The sequence below is a fragment of the Sinohyriopsis cumingii genome, chromosome 1 (genome assembly GCF_028554795.1).
Source record: "Sinohyriopsis cumingii isolate HCF-2022 chromosome 1, ASM2855479v2, whole genome shotgun sequence".
NCBI lineage: Eukaryota > Metazoa > Mollusca > Bivalvia > Unionida > Unionidae > Sinohyriopsis > Sinohyriopsis cumingii.
Window position 1 is genome coordinate 179,722,850 of NC_142961.1, and position 21,121 is coordinate 179,743,970.

Here is a 21,121-nt window from a genome sequence, read left to right on the forward strand (position 1 = left end):
TTTGGTACACATCTATTACCTATAAAAAGATTTAAGAGTAAAATCTGATCATTATAGCTGTATAATTAATTTTCACTGACGAATATTTTATGTGCTTTAAAATCTTGACAGAACTGATTCACCGTCATTCCAGTGAAGCCATGTGACCAGCCATAGCTTCCATTTCTCATGTCTATGTCGACATCGCTAAATCACCCGAATTTGATAAATTAGAAAAGCTCAGTGATGCCTACATCAACATCGGAGTCTTTACCTATTTTATTGAAGCTTTAATAGTCATGATTGTAATCGTGCAAACTCCAGAAAGTACTTAACAAAATCCTCTGCCTCTATATTGGAGAGTGGAAAATCAGACCCAGTGACGTTAAACAGAAGATTACAACTACAACTAAAAAAAAGGGAGTATGTGATCTGATGTAATTGTCGTTCACATCAATAAATAGTATCTAATGGGGGGGGGGGGGCCAAGGTGGTGCTACGAAAATCAGCTCAAAATGGTGATGTTACAGTGGGCATTAAAATGTGCTTCCAATTGAGAATGGTGCAGAGGCGTCAAATCTCGCTTCCATGCGAATCTGGTAGAGGCAAACAAAGGCGCTTCCTAGAGAATGGGTTAGAGGACTTTAAAGGCACTTACATGAGTTATTTTTTTAGGGTTAACCTGTGATTTATATGATCCAAGTTTTTTACCCACAAAGCTAGCAGAGAGATTGATAAATATAAAGACACCCAATGGACAATCAACCATACTAATATTTCCTGCACCTCCAAAAAGATTACATTGAAATATGATGTAAAAAATACATTAAATTGTTTAAAATTATACTTAACACTCCAAAAATAAATCAGAAAGAAGTATACATGTTTATGCCCATATTTTATTTCATGTCTTGCATAGACGTTTTGTGAAATATTAAAATATTCAAAGAGGTAAGTTAACAAATGAAAATAAACTTTGAGATCTCCTCAGCCCAGATCACTACAATGAAAAGGGATGCTTAACATTAGACCTAAATTTGAAAAAGTACAGACAACACACAGTCTGAGTTACTTAGACCATTCACAGTCTTAGGTCAACATACTAGTACCATATACAGTATAGAATAGTCAACCAACATGTACTTAAAAGCAATCTATAGAAACCTATGTATGTATACTAACAACTTTATTCATACTGCAATATGGATAAAGATGATGAAATATATTAAAGGACCCAAAGAAATTCTTCCACAAATATAGGATTAATGAACACAATAATTTTCACTTCTGTGTAAAAAATTACAGAAAAACTGTGGGGGAGAAAAACATTGATGCAGAATTTATAACATGAGAAAAATGTATATCACAAATGTAAGGTATTTCCTTTCTTTAGAATGATTTTAATTTGTTATGTGTTTCTGTGATGAGATATTTTTATTACAATAAAACCTTGCCTTCTCCTGTTATGTTTTGGAGGGATCTTTTCCAACACAGGAACAAACTTATACCTGAAATAGATCAATAAATATATTGGTTACCGAAATAATTATTAATTAATAAACTAATTATTAAATGCTAAAAAATAACAATAATAAAAATAAATATATTACTGCCTATTACTAACTGTACAAAAACTTTGTTTTGCATAATAAAAAATAATAATTTGAGATTTCCTGAAAAGGTTTTGAAAAAAGGTCTGACATACATAGCTCCACAATGCCTGAGAAGACTATCAAACTAAACAAAACTGTCCAGCCAATACATTCTAGGTACAATTGCAGTGAAATTCTCTATTCTTTACTAATTTAGAAAAGGGAGGTCACATTTAATAAGCAGAATTTGTCACAAAAAATGACAAGACCTTGTTCAAAGAAACAGACTATCTTCAAATTTGGTAACGTTATGTTTAGTACATTCATAGAAAATATCGTTAAATTAAATTTTAGCAGCTGTGATGATGTATGATAGCTAATACTTTATTCTAAAATAACTGATAACACTAATGTTTTCTTTTAAAATGTGGCCATATACTGGTTTTTGTTTAAATGGAACTTGCTTTGATGTTTTTTACATATTCACTAACAGTGAACACAACTGATGGCAAATACGTTCCCTAATCACATTACTTGAGCAGAAGACATAATAGGAGAAAGGGATGCTGAACATCCGACCCCTATCTCAGGTATCTTTCTAGGGAAAAATAGCTGAGTTACATTTGCAGGATGATGGATTTGAAAGAAACCCAACTGGGTCTACTTGCAGCTTTGAGGAAGACATACAAGGTAATATGAAATAATTCAATTCATATGAAAACATCACTAGGTCTCCTCTTGTGGACAAGCAGTGAGCATAAAGAAATCCAACACTGCCAGGGCTGCCTGCTGGGTTGTCCATCGAATGGTCGGCCTGGAAGCTAACATTACAGAAGATGGTCCAGCTATTACTGGTACTGGCCGCTCCAAGGGCCTGGCTGGATAGACAGATTTCTAACTGAAATCTGTTATAGAAAGGGCATATTACTGATGGTACAGTTAGATAGATGGTTATGTCACTAAGATCCCCACAAATCATGGGTGGCTGGACTGATTCAATGAAAAGGTCCTCATGTTGGAATGGTTGGACGGACAGTGATGGCTGGATGGCTGTTGTATAATATATTTGATCCAATGGATCCAATGGATCTGGTACAAACCCCTTGCATCCTGACTTATAGGCCCAGAGACCATGCTTTGATATGTAAACTGGGCTGCCAAAAAATGAATGAGTCGGAAATGCAAGAAACAATCTAGCTGGCTGTCCGTTTTTACAAACGTCTCCGTGGTGGATGGTTAGTGATGGCCAAAAAAACTGTACAGTGGTATAAGGAGGTATATCCAATTGATCTAATTTGAACCCCATGCACAAGACATACGGGAGGACTTATGCCCACTGGGCTGCCTAAAATAGGGGAATACTCCCCAGTGTGTCTGTATCACGAACAATGAACAATAGAGTCTCTTCCTTAATTTATTCCATCATTCCTTCCCTTTAATGCCAAATTGACAATAGCTTTGATCATGAATTTCATTCATTTAGTAAATATTTCTCCTGAAACAACACAAAAACCAAGCATAGATTATCAAATCAGTATGTGACTAACTAGCTAATATGGTAGCCCAGACTTCCTCTGACCATATATTCCAGATGATGCATAGATGGTGCACGCTTATTATAAACAAAACAAGTGTAATGGTAGATTTCCAGCCCGGGATTCGCTTAAATAGCATTTAATTGACATACTGCTGAAATGACTCGAGAGGAGAAAATAAAGCATAACTTATTAATTCAAGTTACTAATTCACTAATATAAATATATTCCTCATTACTAATGAAGGAATTGAAAAAGTCAGTATCGTGTTCAAACATTGACTATGCTTTGAACTTATGCATTTGAAGCATTAGGTTGACAGTTCTAATGAAACTACACAAGTAGAAAGAAGCATAAATAAGCAATGCAGCATGTTAAAAACTTGCTAAAACCAACTCCAATACAAATGGAGCAGCGAAACAAATCAAAGTCTGCCTAAATCGTAATGACCTTGCAGAGGTCAACATTAGCATGGTGTAACGTGGACTTAAAAGGACAACGTCCCTAAAGGTAACAAAATCACTCGATATTCCCTGAAATTTAAAAAAAAACGAATGTATATAATCTGCAGCAGATTGATTAATCCACACAATAATTCCAAAAGGAATACTGAATGAGTTAATTAGAACAAAAAAATTGCTTGGATTTTTGGAAGATAAACTGGTCAATGTTATCCAGCCCAGCAGCAAAGCTAACAACCAGCAACACTTGGTGGTGCCAAGGAGAGTTAATGGGCAAGAGTTATTGCCACTTGTCTATTGAAATATAATTTGTTTTTAAAAATAGGACTGGATTCAGGAGGTAGCAGGCTAATATATCTAATGTAACGTGATAGGGAAATGTATTTAAAGGAGAAATGTGCTTTCCTGCATTTTCACTTTTCGAAAACACAAATTGCAGATTAGATCCAAGACAAGGGGCTTGTCCAAACATTAGCAAAATACCATAACTGATTTAGTGACAGCTCTTTAGCTTTAGATAGAACTTAAAAGTTTTACTGTGTATTTTATTATCTCAAGTGGACTGTTTCATCCATTTATAAACAGTTCAAATTTTGCATTCTATGGTATTTGGATACTATGATGATCTACAGTCTACCAACACCAACCAACAAACATAATATTCTAATGCCAAAAATGTGGTTTTGACAAATTTAGAGAAATTTCCTTCAGTGCTATTTCGAGCAAATGTTTACTATCAAGGTTTTATTCTTCCTACAAAATGGTCAGTGTTTTAATGCACATGGTCCTCATCTGTGCAAATATGTAAGGTCTTCATACAAGCTGTCAATTTAAGTAAACTTTATTGTTTGGTTTGGGCAGCATTACAAAATTGTTCTCTTTTGCTATTTGTAAGAAAAGTCATTCAAAAGTGGGGTTGTTACTTTTCGGTAACAGCTGCCAACTTTGACAGCCGATTTGTACAAATCTGACAGGTCTTAGTAACAGTATAATGTTTATTAACTTTGGAGTAGGTAATTGGTGGAAAATACCGGTATTTAGTTGAAATGTATTCTATTGTTAGTAATGGTGGCTATATTGATTTAGCTATGACCTTGAAATTTGTTAAAAGATTTTCCATCAAAACTAACTATGGCAATATTTGATGGTAGATTTGCATCATGTTTTACAAGATGTGCATGTTGGCTTGTAAGATTCTGCAAAACAGTTTTTGATATAATATTTCAAGTATTTACTATTAGTAATAGTGGGCATCATTTGCTCTAGTGTCTATTTTCAAATCTTGTCCAAATTTTCCCGGTTCTTATTACCACAAAAAGTATTTACAGATTTTTCAGTTTTAATAAAAGTAGCTTAACTTGATGTCAAATCAGCATCATAAACAGGCATTGTTGCCAGAAAGATATTATTTCCCAAAAGTTCTGTTCAGACAGCAGACTGATAATATTTTTACAGACTGGAATGGTTTGACGTTAGGGTGCATTCTGATAAGTTTTATTATTAGCTTAATCTCATCTCAGAAGAAACCGTTTTTAAGTTTATACTTTTTTTAAAAATAACTTTGCCTATATCTGATTGTGGATCGGCATTATTCGTGTGAACTGTAAAGGACTGATGTTAGGATACCAGTCCATTCGTTAAAATAACAAAATAGACATAAAAGCTATATGGACTATATCAGGGAGAGTTTTAGCAATGATCTTTACCAGGTGCATGTACATGTAATATGCAATATGGAAGATACAGAGGATGTGACAGAAAGAAAACAAGATTACAATCTTGAGGTAAAAATCTCCTCAACACAATTTAAAATTGATTGTCTGATTTACTGCTTGATATCCAAACATAATAACATATGGAAATTGAACCTACTATTAATTTTATAATAGAAGAAAACTGGAAACCATAACAAAGGCAAAACAAAAAGCTAATTAGAATTTTTACCAAAAATAGTCGTATTTACCACAAAACCATTAACCTAGATTATGAAACACCAATATTACAGAAGCTTAAACAAAGCACTAGGTTAAAAAAAAAGCAATGCAGAAAAGCAGCCAAAAATTAAAAGAATTTTATTAAACATAATATAGCATTTTGTGGACATACCTACAAAAATCACCAAAAAGAAGCAAATAGGAACTAAAACTTTTACAGTGAGAAGCTCTGAATCATCTCTGCTCGTTGAACTAAGGGTGGTGGACGTTCTAACAAATGGAGGATTGAATGCTGCAAAATAAATCAATTAATAATAATAATAATAATAATAATAATAATAATAATAATATTAGTAACAGCAATAGCATAGTTGTCTGGTTATATTAGTGGTAGAGAAATTTTAGCTATTTACCAGTCAAATACAGAGGTAAAGAAATAAATCCAATTCAAGTTAATTTTCCTGAGCAGGAGCAATGATTTACACAAAGGATGAGAGTCATAATTGACATACATACAGCACAAGTAATAATTTGCTCAAATCCTGAGCAATCATAGTGATGGATGTAACCAACTAACCCACAGCAATATAAGAGAAGAGTTATGGCCTGTCCCTTTCGACAAATAAACTTTGAAATCCTGAAGACCATGAGAAAATGAAACTGAAAACTGCAATATAAAAGGTTGGCAATCCATGGCTACAAGAAACTAAAGAAGAACGTTTTGAAGAACCATTTAAACAATGGGGTATCTGAAGATTTTATTAGAAATATGAATGGATTATTAATCTGAATTTTTTCTTAATTTACTTGTTTATTCAAGATTTTGTGCTGCGCCATGAATTTGTAATTAATATGTAGTCTGTTTTATCAATGGAGTACTAATACCTAATAGTCAAATATTATCATCAAAATGCTTAATATAGTTAAAGTACACGAATAAAATAAGCAATTCATCACTATATATTCACGTGGATACTCAACAACAAATTTTTTGAAATGGACATGGACATTTAGGCACAATATTTTTTTCTAAATGACTTGACAACATTCTATCTGAATTTTTGTCCATTTTCCAGCTGAATTAGAAGGAATAACACAAATTCTTTTTTCAGGAAATGATCACCATACCTAGTACATGTACTTTGTCAGGTAGTATAAACATACGACATTTTTGGATTTTACTGCTGCTTTAGTTATCTAGATTTTTTGTTTTCATACTTGTGTGCTTTACTTTAAATTCATTCCTTTCTTGTATCCCTTCACCTACATACCTAATAGCCATCACATGTCTGCAAAACTAAAATATTCTTTTCTTTTCCTTCCAGATTTATTTTCTTAAGGTTGCTTTCATTACTTTATTCCTCTTGCTTTTGATTTTTCCCAACCAAATAATTTTGTTATGTCTGCCAAAAGCTGGAGTTTAATTTTATCATGCATGTCTGTCTGTACATCCATATGTCAGTTACTTTTTTGCTTTTGCACAATAACTTTAGTTTTACACCATCTAGCACTTGAAGGAACAAAGATGCCTATTCATTTTGTGACTGAAAAAAGAAAATTCATTTTGACTCTGAGAAATAATACATGTTCTGCAACACAAAGCAGGACTAAACTTTGTGCATGGATTTTGCTTCCATTAGGAATACAACTCAACAATTTGGGGGTCAAGGCCATAGTCACTAGATTCTGCACAATAACTGGCCAATGTACATTCACTAAAGCTTGAGTATGCCATAGAATTTTGGATGAGAAAGAAGCCAGTAGATTGTGGGGTAAAAAAAACATAGATCAAGGTCATCCTGACACAATGAAAAATTGGTTTTGAACAATAACATTTATTTTTTTAATCAAGCTCCCTATCTGAAATGTGTGGTTACATTAGGCTTAGAATAAGAAACAAACCTATGGCTTTGTGTCTAGAGGTTAAAGGTCATGGTCATTTCAAGTCTAACAAGAAAACAATTGTTTCTACACTGTAAAGTTAGTTCAAGACGGCATTCCTTTGCTTAAGGTCACAGATACCCTTTGGATGATAATCTACAAAGTCAAAAATGTTTCCAAAAATTTCATTGTTGCCAAGAGAATGTGAAACAGGTGTTTGTTGAAAACTCTGCAGTCAACTAGTAGCAATCCATATAAACTCTGAGAGTAAAACCAGACATCATTCAAAAACTTGTGAGCATCCAAACTCTTTGTTCCCACTAAATATAAACATCAATATTGGTTTAATGAGAATGGTGCTGACAAATGGAGTGTACTGAACAAGAAACACTGGCTCCAACATATCCCTTTACAACACAGGACTTCATCATCCAATAAGCAGGTTTTAAGAGCATCACAAGGACTCTCCAATGGAAGCTCTGAGAGTTGCAAGACTGATGGAGCGGTGTCTTGATATACTAAAATCATATGTAACACAACTATTAAAGGAGGGAGTTGAAGTTACTGTTGCTCCCATCATTACATTTCAATGGTGACCTAATTCTTATTTCCTGTATTGAATGAATGACATATTCTTCCTGTATCTAATAAGGGAGATAAATCTTGTGTATCTTCTTACAGACCAATCTTCTTACTTAGTTGTTGTGGTACAATTTGTGAAAAGTGTTTATCTTATAAAACAAATAACTTTCAACAATTTTAATAAGTTTATTTACTTAAAATATGGACAAATCATCACCTGCAGATGTTACTTTAGTAAATAAAAAGATAATAATAGATAATGATAACAGTGCATATTTTAGCACTGGCAAGAGTAATTTCCATCACATTAACCCCTAGTGATAACATTACGGGACAGGAGGTAGTAGCCTACTGCCGAGCTCTGTAGCGTCATGGTCATGCATGACACACTAAAGTGGGTGGTATTATAGAAAGGTAGACAGATGTAGCTCTACAATGATACCAAATATGGAATAGCTAGTTGCACTACAAAATACAGATAGAAAAATCTCACTATTTGGACCCGACTTTTTAAGGCAAAATTCGCCTGTGGTTGGAATCCGATTTCGTGTCCTGATTTTAGACTTTTTGGTCTCAGATCAAAGGCAAACCGGTATGAACTGCAAACATACAGATGAGCCTCTGCAAAAAGTAGGATAAGATGGGCATTTGGACTAAAGAGTCGTCTCCATACAAAAAGAATGGCTCCGTTTAGCAAAAGAAAAAAGAAAAGAAAAAAGAAGTCCAACTTTTACCCTTCTGCTCATACGCGAGTCAAATAGCCAATGAAAAACTATGTTTCTAGCACAATTATGCAGTATGTTATTGAAAGATGACTGGGGATTTGGTCTTTTCGAGACTATTCAGAAATAGCTTTCAAAATGTGTTTCTTACTTGATTTTCAGGCGAAAATGACAAAAGCTCCAGGGGTTAATGTGTTATACAACTTTCACACTGCTAAACTTTATAGTACCTACAACAACTAGCATTAGGATTTTAATCACAAAAACTTCAATGCTGATGTATGAACTACATCTATTCATGTAGCTTATTGATGAAAGTAGTGATGTTCAAAGGACTTAAACAAATATTGATGTGATTGAAGGCTGCTCCTTATAAGCAAAATTACCAAAGAAACCAATCAGTGATATGTGAAAGCAGGCTTCCTCAGAACCCTCTACTCAGTCCTATACCATTCTTCATAAAAGTCAATAATATTGTTACTGATACATAGTCCTGTGTACAATTATTTGTTGATTACACATAGCAATAGTAGATCTTCACAAGGTTAAAAAAATATATTCTTAAAAATGGCCTGAACTAAACACTTTCAATCTATTAAAAACTGGAACGAAGACTATAATCTGGAAAACTGTTCCCCAGGATCATTCACCACTGTTTGTGAACACAGTAATCCATATTATCACAACATTTTGGCTTAAAGTTTGCGAATAAAGGTCAATGGCACATTCATATGACTGAAATAACCGAGCTTGCATGAAAAAGAGTTGAGAAATATAAAGGAAATAGATGAAATGCAGGATAGGTTAACATTGTGTGGGTTAAACGCATTAATCATGCAAAGGACAAACTCAATACAGAAATCAAATTTTTGGAAGGGTTGTCCATCATAGTCTGCTTGCTCAGTCAGATATATTTTGATCAAATAAATATCATTGTTTGATTGTTATTTATTCAGTTAATCTTAACCTTTATAGGGACAAATAGTTTTGTAGTGCATGATCCCACAAGGCTTAATTCTTTGAGAAAAGAAATGAAAATTGCACTCTATTTTTAAATTGTCTATATTTGAATTAGTCTTGGTATTTTGCCTTTTCTACATTTAATTTTGAACGACCACTGCAAGGGGTGTGGGGGTGGGGGTGGGGTGGGGTGGGGCAGCTGGCATGCTGTCTATTTTTGTCCAAACATCATTTATACTGGACTTGTATGTAATACCATTTTCAGGCTCCAAATTAATTAATGGTATTGACATTAATAATTTGCTTAAATATTATGATTTACTTTATAACTTTAAAAATCCTTGTCATCATTACTATCATGGGCCAGCATTTTCCATTTTCTCAAGATGAACTAAACTGAGAATCAACAATTTTGGATTTTCTAGGAAACGTGTATTTTAAACATGCATTTGTAAAATTTCCTTCATGCAAGGTTCAAACTATGACATAATGCTTGTTCCAGGGCCCAGTGTGCCATTCAAACTTAGTTTTACATCTGTTTAAGTCAATCTGAAGAATCCAGATGCATCAACAGTTGCCTGCCCTAAACTCTTGATGTCGCGACAAGTGTTAATGATACCTCTACTGGCATGACTTATGTTGTGGGAATAAATGGTTAAATAAAAACTGCATACTGCTCATAGTATATTTTCATATGCATAACTCTAAACTAAATTGTTGGAGTTCTTGCACATCACTTCTTTCCAAGCGAGCAAACTCATACAAACTTTGCACAATTGCACCCCCTGGAAGCATCTCTGCTTCTTGTTGGCAAATCCTCAATAGTAAATTATACAGTTATAAGCACGCAACTCAATTTACATATGGAAATAAAATGATGTTATAAAGACTATACAGTGTATCCAGCAATCAACAGGTATACTGATCACCTGCTTTTACAGAAATATTTAGACATAATGGTTACATGGAGTCATACCTAGCAGACAGTTCTTAACATCATAAAATGTGCCATGATGCCATTATCCAATAAAACATCCAACTGTGATGGAGGACCAAGTTCTTGATGTGTAGCACCATCCATACCTGGGAGTTAGATCTGAGTGACAACTTATAGTACAACCCGCATATCAACATCATCAAAAAAGATTCAGCTGTGCTTGGATTCCTTACAAATAATTGAAGAAATTGTACATCTAAAGTTAAAGAAAAGGCTTACTTCACCAAACTAGAATATGCATGCACCATCTAGTAGCTATATATGGATTGTTTTATATTATAATGGGCCATACAACATTTACCATTATGATAGTGCCTCAAGCAAACTTAATGCCTTGTAATGGCAGTTGTTATAATAATGGTACATCTATGCAGAATTTACACTACCTTGCAAATTTGTAAATCTTCATGATACAGCTACTCACAGCAGATGATCATGTACCATTACGAAGTATCTATGATGATGTTAAAATAGTACAATGGCCACACAATCACTACAGATAGTACCTGAATTAAATGTTACTTTCTTCCTGGGAGCACCCTATATTTACTGTTGTCAGATAACTTAAAGAATAAATTACTGACTTCATTATTATTAAGTAGATCTCCATAACCTCTGCCATTGACACTGTGATAACATCTGTCAAGGGATGGCAATTACTAGAGACAATGTCAAGGACTGGTCTCAGTATGCACCTCAACTGTGAACACCCAGTAGCCAGACAAACACCCAATAGCCAGACAAACACCCAGTAGCCAGAATAAAAAAAAGTAGCCAGGCAAACACCCAGTAGCCAGTAAAACACCCAGTAGCCAGTAAAACACCCAGTAGCCACCAGTAAAACTCACAAGATAAAGGAGATCTTATGCTTGTTTCTGATCCTGGTCAAGAGGTCATATTAATTACATTTAATTATTGCATTACAGGTCATATTAATTACATGTTATTATTACATTACAGGTCATATTAATTACATAATATTATTAGATTACAGGTCATACTAATTACATACTATTATTACATTACAGGTCATATTAATTACATGTTATTACATTACAGGTCATATTAATTAATGCTATTATTAGATTACAGGTCATATTAATTACATGTTATTATGACATTACAGGTAATATTAATTACATGCTATAAAGGTATTCTTTTCTAATTGAATAGACAGATCTGTCAATTAAATGACATGTGATTGTATGATTTATTCTTAATTTCTTTATTAAATTGTAAATAAATCATTTGATTTTGTGTACTGAAAAGGTAATACTAAAATAACATGTTTGTTAAAGGTAGAAAATATTGTTTTCATTCATGCTAAATTAAAAGCCAGCTTATACCAATAATTAAAGAATAAAATTATCTTTTAAGAATAAATTGCTAAATTTCTCATCCATGGAAATAACCCTCTGTACAATAACAATAATATTAATAATAATTTACTTATTTGAAATGTTAGTCTGTTTCAATTGTTTTAAGAAGAAAATCTATAAATATCATTTCATTCAATAAAACCTATGTAAAAAAGTGATCACTGGTTTCTAGCATATAATAAAATCAATAACATTAGAAATAAAGGATCTAAGCAAATGGAATTAACTGTTCCAAAGCAACTTTTCAACATGTCATGAAAATGTTATGTCGATATAATTACTGCCTACACTTTAAAATAAAGATCACTATAAATACTACTACTACTACTACTACTACTACTACTAATACTACTACTACTACTAATACTACTAATAATAATGATAATTGTTATTATTATTGTCATTCCATATATGCTCAGTGATACATCTACTTCACCTCATTGGAGATTCTTACTTTTCCATGTAATCATTTTTCAGGCAGAGAGAGAGAGAAAGAGAGAGAGAGAGAGAGAGAGATAATTATTACCACTTGTGATACTTTTTAATGTTGAAGTAATGGTTGTACCATCTGGATTGGTGTCATTTCTGTAACAAAATTGATAAGAAAACAAATTACATAATTAAGTCAAGCCATGCACGACAAACGATAATATTTCATTCAATATTGTAAGACAGCTATTAGATAACAGTAATACAATCACTGATACAATCCTTACTTAATCAGGGATTTGAACTTTAACTAATGTTGTACTCTGATTGATTTAACCAACCAATAGATTTGTCTTAAACTATTCAGTTGTGCATGCAAACAGCAAGGCATATTTTAACCTATACCATTAACCTTATGGGTATACATCATTTTGTTTTTAAACCACCATAAAGTCCAACTTCAGATATCAATAACCAAATTCATGTACTAATTAGATACATCATTTTGTTTTTAAACCACCATAAAGTCCAACTTCAGATATCAATAACCAAATTCAGGTACTAATTAGATACATCATTTTGTATTTAAACCACCATAAAGTCCAACTTCAGATATCAATAACCAAATTCATGTACTAATTAGATACATCATTTTGTTTTTAAACCACCATAAAGTCCAACTTCAGATATCAATAACCAAATTCATGTACTAATTAGATACATCATTTTGTTTTTAAACCACCATAAAGTCCAACTTCAGATATCAATAACCAAATTCATGTACTAATTAGATACATCATTTTGTTTTTAAACCACCATAAAGTCCAACTTCAGATATCATTAACCAAATTCATGTACTAATTAGATACATCATTTTGTTTTTAAACCACCATAAAGTCCAACTTCAGATATCAATAACCAAATTCATGTACTAATTAGATGAAAGTACATGTAATGGTGCAAAATCATAGCAAATACACTAACAAATTACGAACTATTTGAAAACAGTCATTTCGCTGATAATTACTTGCTCTCTCACAGTGTTGATCTTAAGGACCCAATTAATAATAATAGTAATAATAATAATAATAAATAATAACAACAACAATAATAATAATAACAATAATAATAATGTAGGTTTGCTAGTGATGCCAAAATTCATTATCTTAATGAAATCAAACTCTGAAAGCAGACTTTGTCACATAAATTTGTTGCCTTCCCTGTGGAACATATTTTTTTCTGTACATCCATCCATATTAAAGTATCATAGACTGGTGTAGATAAAGTAAACAGAAGTGTTACATGTTTAGGCTCGAATAAACAGTAACACAGAAAGAGTGAAAACAACAAGCTTTTTAAAATTTAACAAATAATTTATTTTCCTGGAAAATTCTGTAAAAATTAAAAAAAGTAGAAGAACTTAGTTTCAGAAATCAAATCCAAAACTAATCTAAGAATAATCCATGAATTAAATTGCAAAAGTCCTAGTAATAAATGTTCTCATAATTTCAAGTTTGAATCCTGATGGAAAATCCAAGATGGATGATGATGACGTGTGCTGTAGTCAGTACTGTGCTTATCTACAGTTCCTTGTAGAAATACAAATAATGGCACTCCGGTGTTGGAAATCCAAATTAAATTTGCAAGCAATATCTTTCTAAAATTTCTGTGTGAGCACTCCTCAAAATATATCCAGAGAATAAAGAATTAATCCTTTTGAAATCCAAATGATCTGAAGATAATTAACTAAAAATTTGGCAACAACAAAGAAAACAACTTGATACCAAGTGTAAAAGCCTGAAAACTGAGAAATCTGTCTTAAAGGATCTCTATTAAAACTAACAAATGCGCATAATGGAAAAACCGGAATTATGAAATCGAAAATGGGGGGGGGTCACATGATCGTGTTTACACCAAAAAATGACCCTGACGACAACCAGTCGTTTTACTCCATGAAATAAAATAAAAAAACTGTTTACCACGTAGTCCCATCATGACCTTGGAAACAACCAATCATTTTAAAATAAAATAGAACTTGTTTACAAAGGTAGCTACAAGTTCTGAAACAAGGTGTTTATAAATTAACAGTCAAGGTCAAACAATTTGCTAAAAAAGAATATCATCTCCAGTGAACAAACTCACATTATAATAGCATATAATAAAATTAAAAATTTAAAACTGACAAACAATGAAATTAAAATAAATATGAATTAAATCAGATATACATAACAGAAGAAACATACAAATATTTGAGATTATTAAGACTTTCAACTTTCTACAATAGTGAAAAACAAAAACTCCTGAACCAAACCACAAACCAAATATATGCTACACATGACCAAGCACTAGCTCAGAGTTATAATTACTATAAAACTTTTGGCCCAAATATATCTACAGTGATCATTGTTGACTATCAAATCATTACCTTCAAGAATAGGGGATAAAAACATAATCCTAATAATCCAAATAAAAAATAAAATGAAAAATTGGAGTGAACAAAAATTCCGCCATGAGCTAAATTTTACTTACAATTGCCTGTGCAGCAACTAGTATAAATAAGCATTATTATAATTTACTCTGTATCATCTAATGAGAGAAAATTAAGAAGCAATCAAAGGTAAATATTCTGGAGGTATGTCCAGATGTGCAAAGAAATACAATTATCACATTTGCCTTTACATGATTTAGTTCTATTTATATTTCAAAATCTTTCTTTTATCAAAGCAATTTTAAGCAGACCTTTGGCAGGTAATGTTTTAAAACACATTATAAAGTGGCTTTAGATCAGGGAAAGCTGACATTCTGAGAACATGTTAAATGGTGACTGAACAAATATTCTTGGCATAATGCAGCAAGAAGAGCTTGAAAATTTTGATGTTATTATTCATTTCAGGTTCTGAAACTTTCTTGAAATCAATTTGTTTAACTTCTTTGGCTTTTGTACCTTTAGCCAAAGTTATGGACTACATGTGTTATGTTTTACTACAGTGTGTGTTTAACATTTGTCCATCATTACTGACTGTACGGGTCACTTGTAAACAATATATTACATTGCAAACCTTTTTCCACGATTGAGGGTTGCATTGTAAGATAATATTTGTAAATATCTGTAGAAATGTTAATACGCCCATTTGACCATAGGTGGTTCTAGACAGAGAACTTGTTTATGAATTTGATTGGAAAATAAACCACATCCTGGTCATCTTTTTTAAGGAACGAATAAAATTGGGTCAGGAAGCAATGTGTATGTTAGCTTTTGCTGACTTGTCTGATATATTTATTCTATTTCAACTGAGAACTCAACTTCAGATGGGTTTAATAGTCCACAATTTCTTACATGGATTGGCTCCTGATTATCATAAGCTTAACAATTTTAAATTTGTTGAAAGTATACATATGTATTAAAAAAGATCCATCTTAAACAACAATGTATATTCACTTAACCAAATGTAAGAGTTATATAAGAAGTTTTCATTTTTATGACGCCAAGTTATGAAATTCTGCCCCGACCTACATAAGATGAGCTGACTCATCCAGATGTTTTAGTCAACATCCACATAAAGAAATGTTTGTATGAGTTTGTGTAGTTCAGTAGTACTCCGTTTTAGAATAATATTCTTCTATGTACCCACATGTAGTGTCTGACCCAGGTTCACTACTAATCTTTATACGAATCCTGTATGTACTCATCTTTAAAGCCTTATACATATTCTATCATATTCATGTTATATTGTATAATGTTACGTGTTTAGGCTCAAATAAACAGTAACACATAAAAGAGTGAAAACAACAAGTTTTGAAAAATACAATAATTTATTTCCCTGGAAAAATTCTGTAAAAATGAAAAAATATGAACTTATGGTTTTAAGAATCAAATCCAAAAATAATCAAAGAATAATCCACGAATAAACTTTTAGAAGTTCTAATAACAAAATGTTCTAATGATTTCAAGTTTGAATCACGACAAAGAATCCACGATAAAAGACGATGATGTATGCTGTAACTTGTAGTGTTGAAGTCTACAGTTCCTTGTAGAAACAAGAATTATCACTCCGGTTTTGGAAATCCAAATAAATTTTTATAAGAGCTGTCTTTGCTCAAGAATTTCATATGAGAACATGTATTTTCCAGAAAAAAGTATTAATCCCATTGAATCCAAGTAATTTGAAATAACTCCAAACAGCAAAACATATAACTCCCAGTGTAAGAGCCCAACTACTGAGAATATCTCTCCAAAACTAAGGTTATATCGTATTCTAAAATGCAGAAAATGGGTCACGTAATCATGTTCCAGAACCTATTTGAAATTGTTTGGTTGTTAAAGATCATGAACACCCAGTGTGGAACTGATGCAAACAAATCATTTCAATCATTTCAATCATAAAATTTAATAAATTGTTAAAAAACCAATCATTTTAAAATAGAAAAAGAACTTTTTTATGTGGTTGCTACTAATTTTGAATCAAGGCCAGGATCTAGGTCAAATCTTTGTGTTTACTAAAACAAACAGTCAAGGTCAAACTATTTTCTGGAAAAAGTATCTCTAGTGAATAAATTTACATTACAATAGCATGTAATGAAAAATAATAAACAAAATTAAAACTGACAAACAAAGAATTAAATTGAATATATATATATATATATATATATATATATATATATATATATATATATATATATATATATATATATATATATATAAGATCATATTTAATTAAATCAAATATACATAACATACATATTATATTGTCTGGCATTTAATAGCATTTGTTGTCCAAAGAAAACTTGAGGTGAAAAAAGTTTGTATCATATAGATATAATTGAATAATGTCTCAGTGAAGACTGGTTTGTTGACCTCATGAGCCTCTTTAATTAAAGGCATTATTATTTGGATTTTATGTTACAGGTCTCCCCAAGTATAAAACACTATTTGATGTCCATAAATACCAACCATACAATGTAACAAACCACAGTATAATGAGAATGATAGAAAATTATATGAATATGTTTGAGGTCAGTGGAATGGGGTGTCGGATACAATGCCATTCAAGACATAAACAGTAGTAATAATTTTACTTTATGTAAATTAGATTTCATTTTTCATTCTGTCAAAGGAAATATAGATACAATACTAAGCATAATGTTTTTTTCAACTACATTGTTATACATTTGATTTAATAGGTCACATGAGAACAAATTTAGTCCTTCACAACTTGACTTTGCATTTTGTGAGATTTAAGTCACTTGGGAACATCAAACTTATCTTTCAAAGAATAAGTTTTTCTTTTCCTGCATATCTCCCTTGATAGATTAAAAGTCTCAATTCACTATTTAACCACATGATATATACAAAAAAGAGTTTAGGTTTAATTTACCTGGAAATACAGGTAATTTACTTCAAAACATAGTGACACTTAGCTGTTTTAATGGACCCCATCTTCAGCTACAATATGCAAATTACCATTTATTTTGACTGTCACTATTTTCTCTAGTGACTGGAGAATACACTAGTCTTGCGGGAGAAGAACCAAAGATGAGGATACTGTAGGGTATTGTTTGTGGACATTTTGACAGACAGATCACCGAAAGTTGTGACATGTACACAAGACTGCTAATCCATCCTGTGATTTGTTGCTAACCAATTTTCAGTAAACAATGACTTAAAACAAGCTGGTCTTTTGTATGATTGGTGAGGTGTGTTTCCAGAAATTAAGTCACTGATCCACAGGAGTAGCTTTAGTGCTAAAGGAGATTTGACAGTCTCATGTACTGTTACCAAATAATAAGAGCCAACATGGGCCAAAGTAGAGACATGGGTAATTTCAGGTGTACTATAGACTGTCATAACTACAATATCCGATACTGAATACAATAGTAGCTAATTAGAGTCAAACACTGACCGTAACCACTTATTCTGGTAATTTCCAAATCAGGTACAGTTGTTCTGATGTAATGTTTTCAGATGACGAATGATCAGAATTCTAGAGGAAGAAGTGTGTTATAATTGGGGAGAGCTGTATTGAGTGATGGAGCTGAACAACGGTGAGTGTCAGACATGTGGCCTGTCTATCATATTAATAGCATTGGTGGGACACTTTATAAGCATGTGTATATCATATGCAAGTAACTTGAAATAACAATTAAATGTATGGATCAAGGATACCAACATAGTTTCACGATGAAATATAAGAAAATCAGATACAGTAATACATGTACAAATCTGGGTCGGGAAATAGTTTATAACATTTCTGTATAATTTTTTAATTCATGAATTTAATACCATATAAGTTTGATCATTGGAATTTCTCTTTGTGCATACAGACTATTAATCATCAATCTCATGATAAAACACTTTAAACAGACAGACCACAGCTAGGTATTCTCAGTTGTCATGTAAGATGTGTCGAATTTGCATCTGTTTGTATACCTAGCAAATTAGCATTTTGAATCTTTAATCCTGTGGTCTCCTTATTCCTATTTTTTTAATAGTACAAAACAATCATTACAATATCAAGAAAAATATATTGTGCAAATTACTTTCCAAACAAAAGGCTGAACAGGTTAGCATAACAAGTAATATGCATGTTAGATAAGCATTCTAAACTGTATAAATATCAGTGAATAATCTTAAACAAAATAAGTAAAAACTCATCATGGTTTAATATGTTAATTAATATCACATTATACGCTTGCACCTTTAAATATGCACATCTTTTTATGAGAGCAGGTGGCAAGTAATTATGCCACATACTCAAATGTAGGTAATTCTGCCATTAAATCAAAGGTAAATAATTCTGCCATTTAATAAAAGGTAATTAATTCTGCCACTTACTCAAAAGCTTGGCATTTCCCAGAGTCATTTGGATAATGCATCCCCTCAGGACACTTATCCACACATGAGTAATCTGCCAAGGAAACAGAACAACAATCTGAGGGATAATAACTTATAATTGTTTGAATCACCACTTAATTTATTTGGTTGTAAATAATCCAATACCTGTGTTCTTTTAAAGATAATTATGCATATGTGATATTTGTTGAGGAATAAACACAACATACATGAATAACATCAACTGTTGATCCTATTTACAATAATACCCACTTGGAAAAGCTAGGCCTGGTAGGATGACACTAAGTGTTTTTAGACAGTTTACAAGAAAAACAATGATGACTGATCACATCCACACGGGTCAATATGCGGTATTCCAACTGTGACTGATTACTGACTCAATGACCAAAAGGTGTCTCATACACTTACCATGAAGTGGATGCTAATAAATACATGTTTGAAGAAATTGTCTGCAGGGACTTCCTGGTCTGTAAATATCTAAGACAGTGTCTGCAAACATATATCAGGTCAGTTCCTATTATTGAATGAACAAGCTAGCAACCATGACAGGATATAATAAAATAGCAGAGAAATATGTCTCAGCTGATGAAGTTTTCAGTTTAATGCCGTTCCTCAGCACAAGGTGGGCTATATATGGCAGTCAGCATAACTGGTGGAGAGAGAACCCGGGAAAACCCTGTTAAGAACCATCAACAAACAGGAAACTCCTGGCCATTTTCTATAATACCCTCAATGGCAGACCCCTGGACTCAAACCCTTACAGAGATGGGATGGCAGCGACCGGTAATCGTAACAGCTGTAGACTACTCAACCATTTAGGGCCCCATAACCGAATTAGAAAATATTCTTCATAGAATGTAAAGTGCAAGAAATAGAAATATTGATGGAAAATACTTCCCTTACATGCTTTTTAACTTCCTTCATGGCTTAGAAAATATAGGCAGCAAAAGGTTTTGATCTTTGCTCATACTTTAAATTGCTTAGAGTTCTATCGGCAAGTTCATAAGATGTCACTGGTTGAGAGAATTACATAAGTAACCAGCATTTTCTTTAATTATTCGGTATCATATTCATAATACCCCATGGATAGCTTCATTTCCCTATTGATAGACTCACTTATCTGATCTGGTTTGCCAAATTGTGACCTCGAATAGGTGTTAGCTTTCAAAACATGACTACAGATGCAGCATATTTCATTAGTATGTACCACTACAAAACTACAACTTTGACAATGGAAGTGGTAACTGAAACTAAAAGGAACTGCCTACCCAGTGCTATTAATTGATAATGGAATATAGTGCTGCACTTGTATATGAGTAAGATCAGTCATCAGGTGAACAATACGCTTTTCTCTCTCTCTCTCTTTCGCTCTCTCTCTCTCTCTCTCAAAATGGGGCCTAATTTTTATTTGCTCTTGATGTGCAAGAAGAAAACTGTGATGGGATATCTGTCTTTGTCATGGTAATTCCTGGTCTAACTAGTCAATTCAAATGCACATCTATGTAATCAAATTTAACTTATATTACTAGCGCATTCCTCTCTTGTACAATTATATCTGGTGTATGCTAATTTTTAATACTGATGATCATGTATTCGTTTTAAATCCTTCTTAAGGTGGGGTCCTACATTTCTTATACACGATCTCTTCCTCAAAATAAATCATTTTTACCCATTATTGTACGTACTTATTGGAGAATATTTATGTGCAAAATTTTGACATTGATTTGAATGACATAATCCATATATAAATCGATGTGGTATATAAGATGAAGGTACTGGTAACAATGTATTGTCTTGTATATAGACCGTCAAATACGGTA

General features: G+C 32.4%; 1 protein-coding gene across 1 annotated transcript in view; it reads right to left on the reverse strand.

The window, feature by feature from the left end:
• Positions 1 to 858: 858 nt before the first annotated feature.
• The window catches only part of LOC149808480 (uncharacterized), a 31,653-nt gene continuing 11,390 nt past the window's right edge, over positions 859 to 21,121 (reverse strand). Inside the window, exons 5-8 of the mRNA XM_089950725.1 lie at positions 19,284 to 19,356; positions 12,549 to 12,607; positions 5,674 to 5,793; positions 859 to 1,487 (exon numbers count right to left, since the gene is read on the reverse strand). Coding sequence (XP_089806851.1) covers positions 1,417 to 1,487; positions 5,674 to 5,793; positions 12,549 to 12,607; positions 19,284 to 19,356 — 323 coding nt within the window. The 3' untranslated portion in view covers positions 859 to 1,416. The remainder of the gene's footprint in view (positions 1,488 to 5,673; positions 5,794 to 12,548; positions 12,608 to 19,283; positions 19,357 to 21,121) is intronic.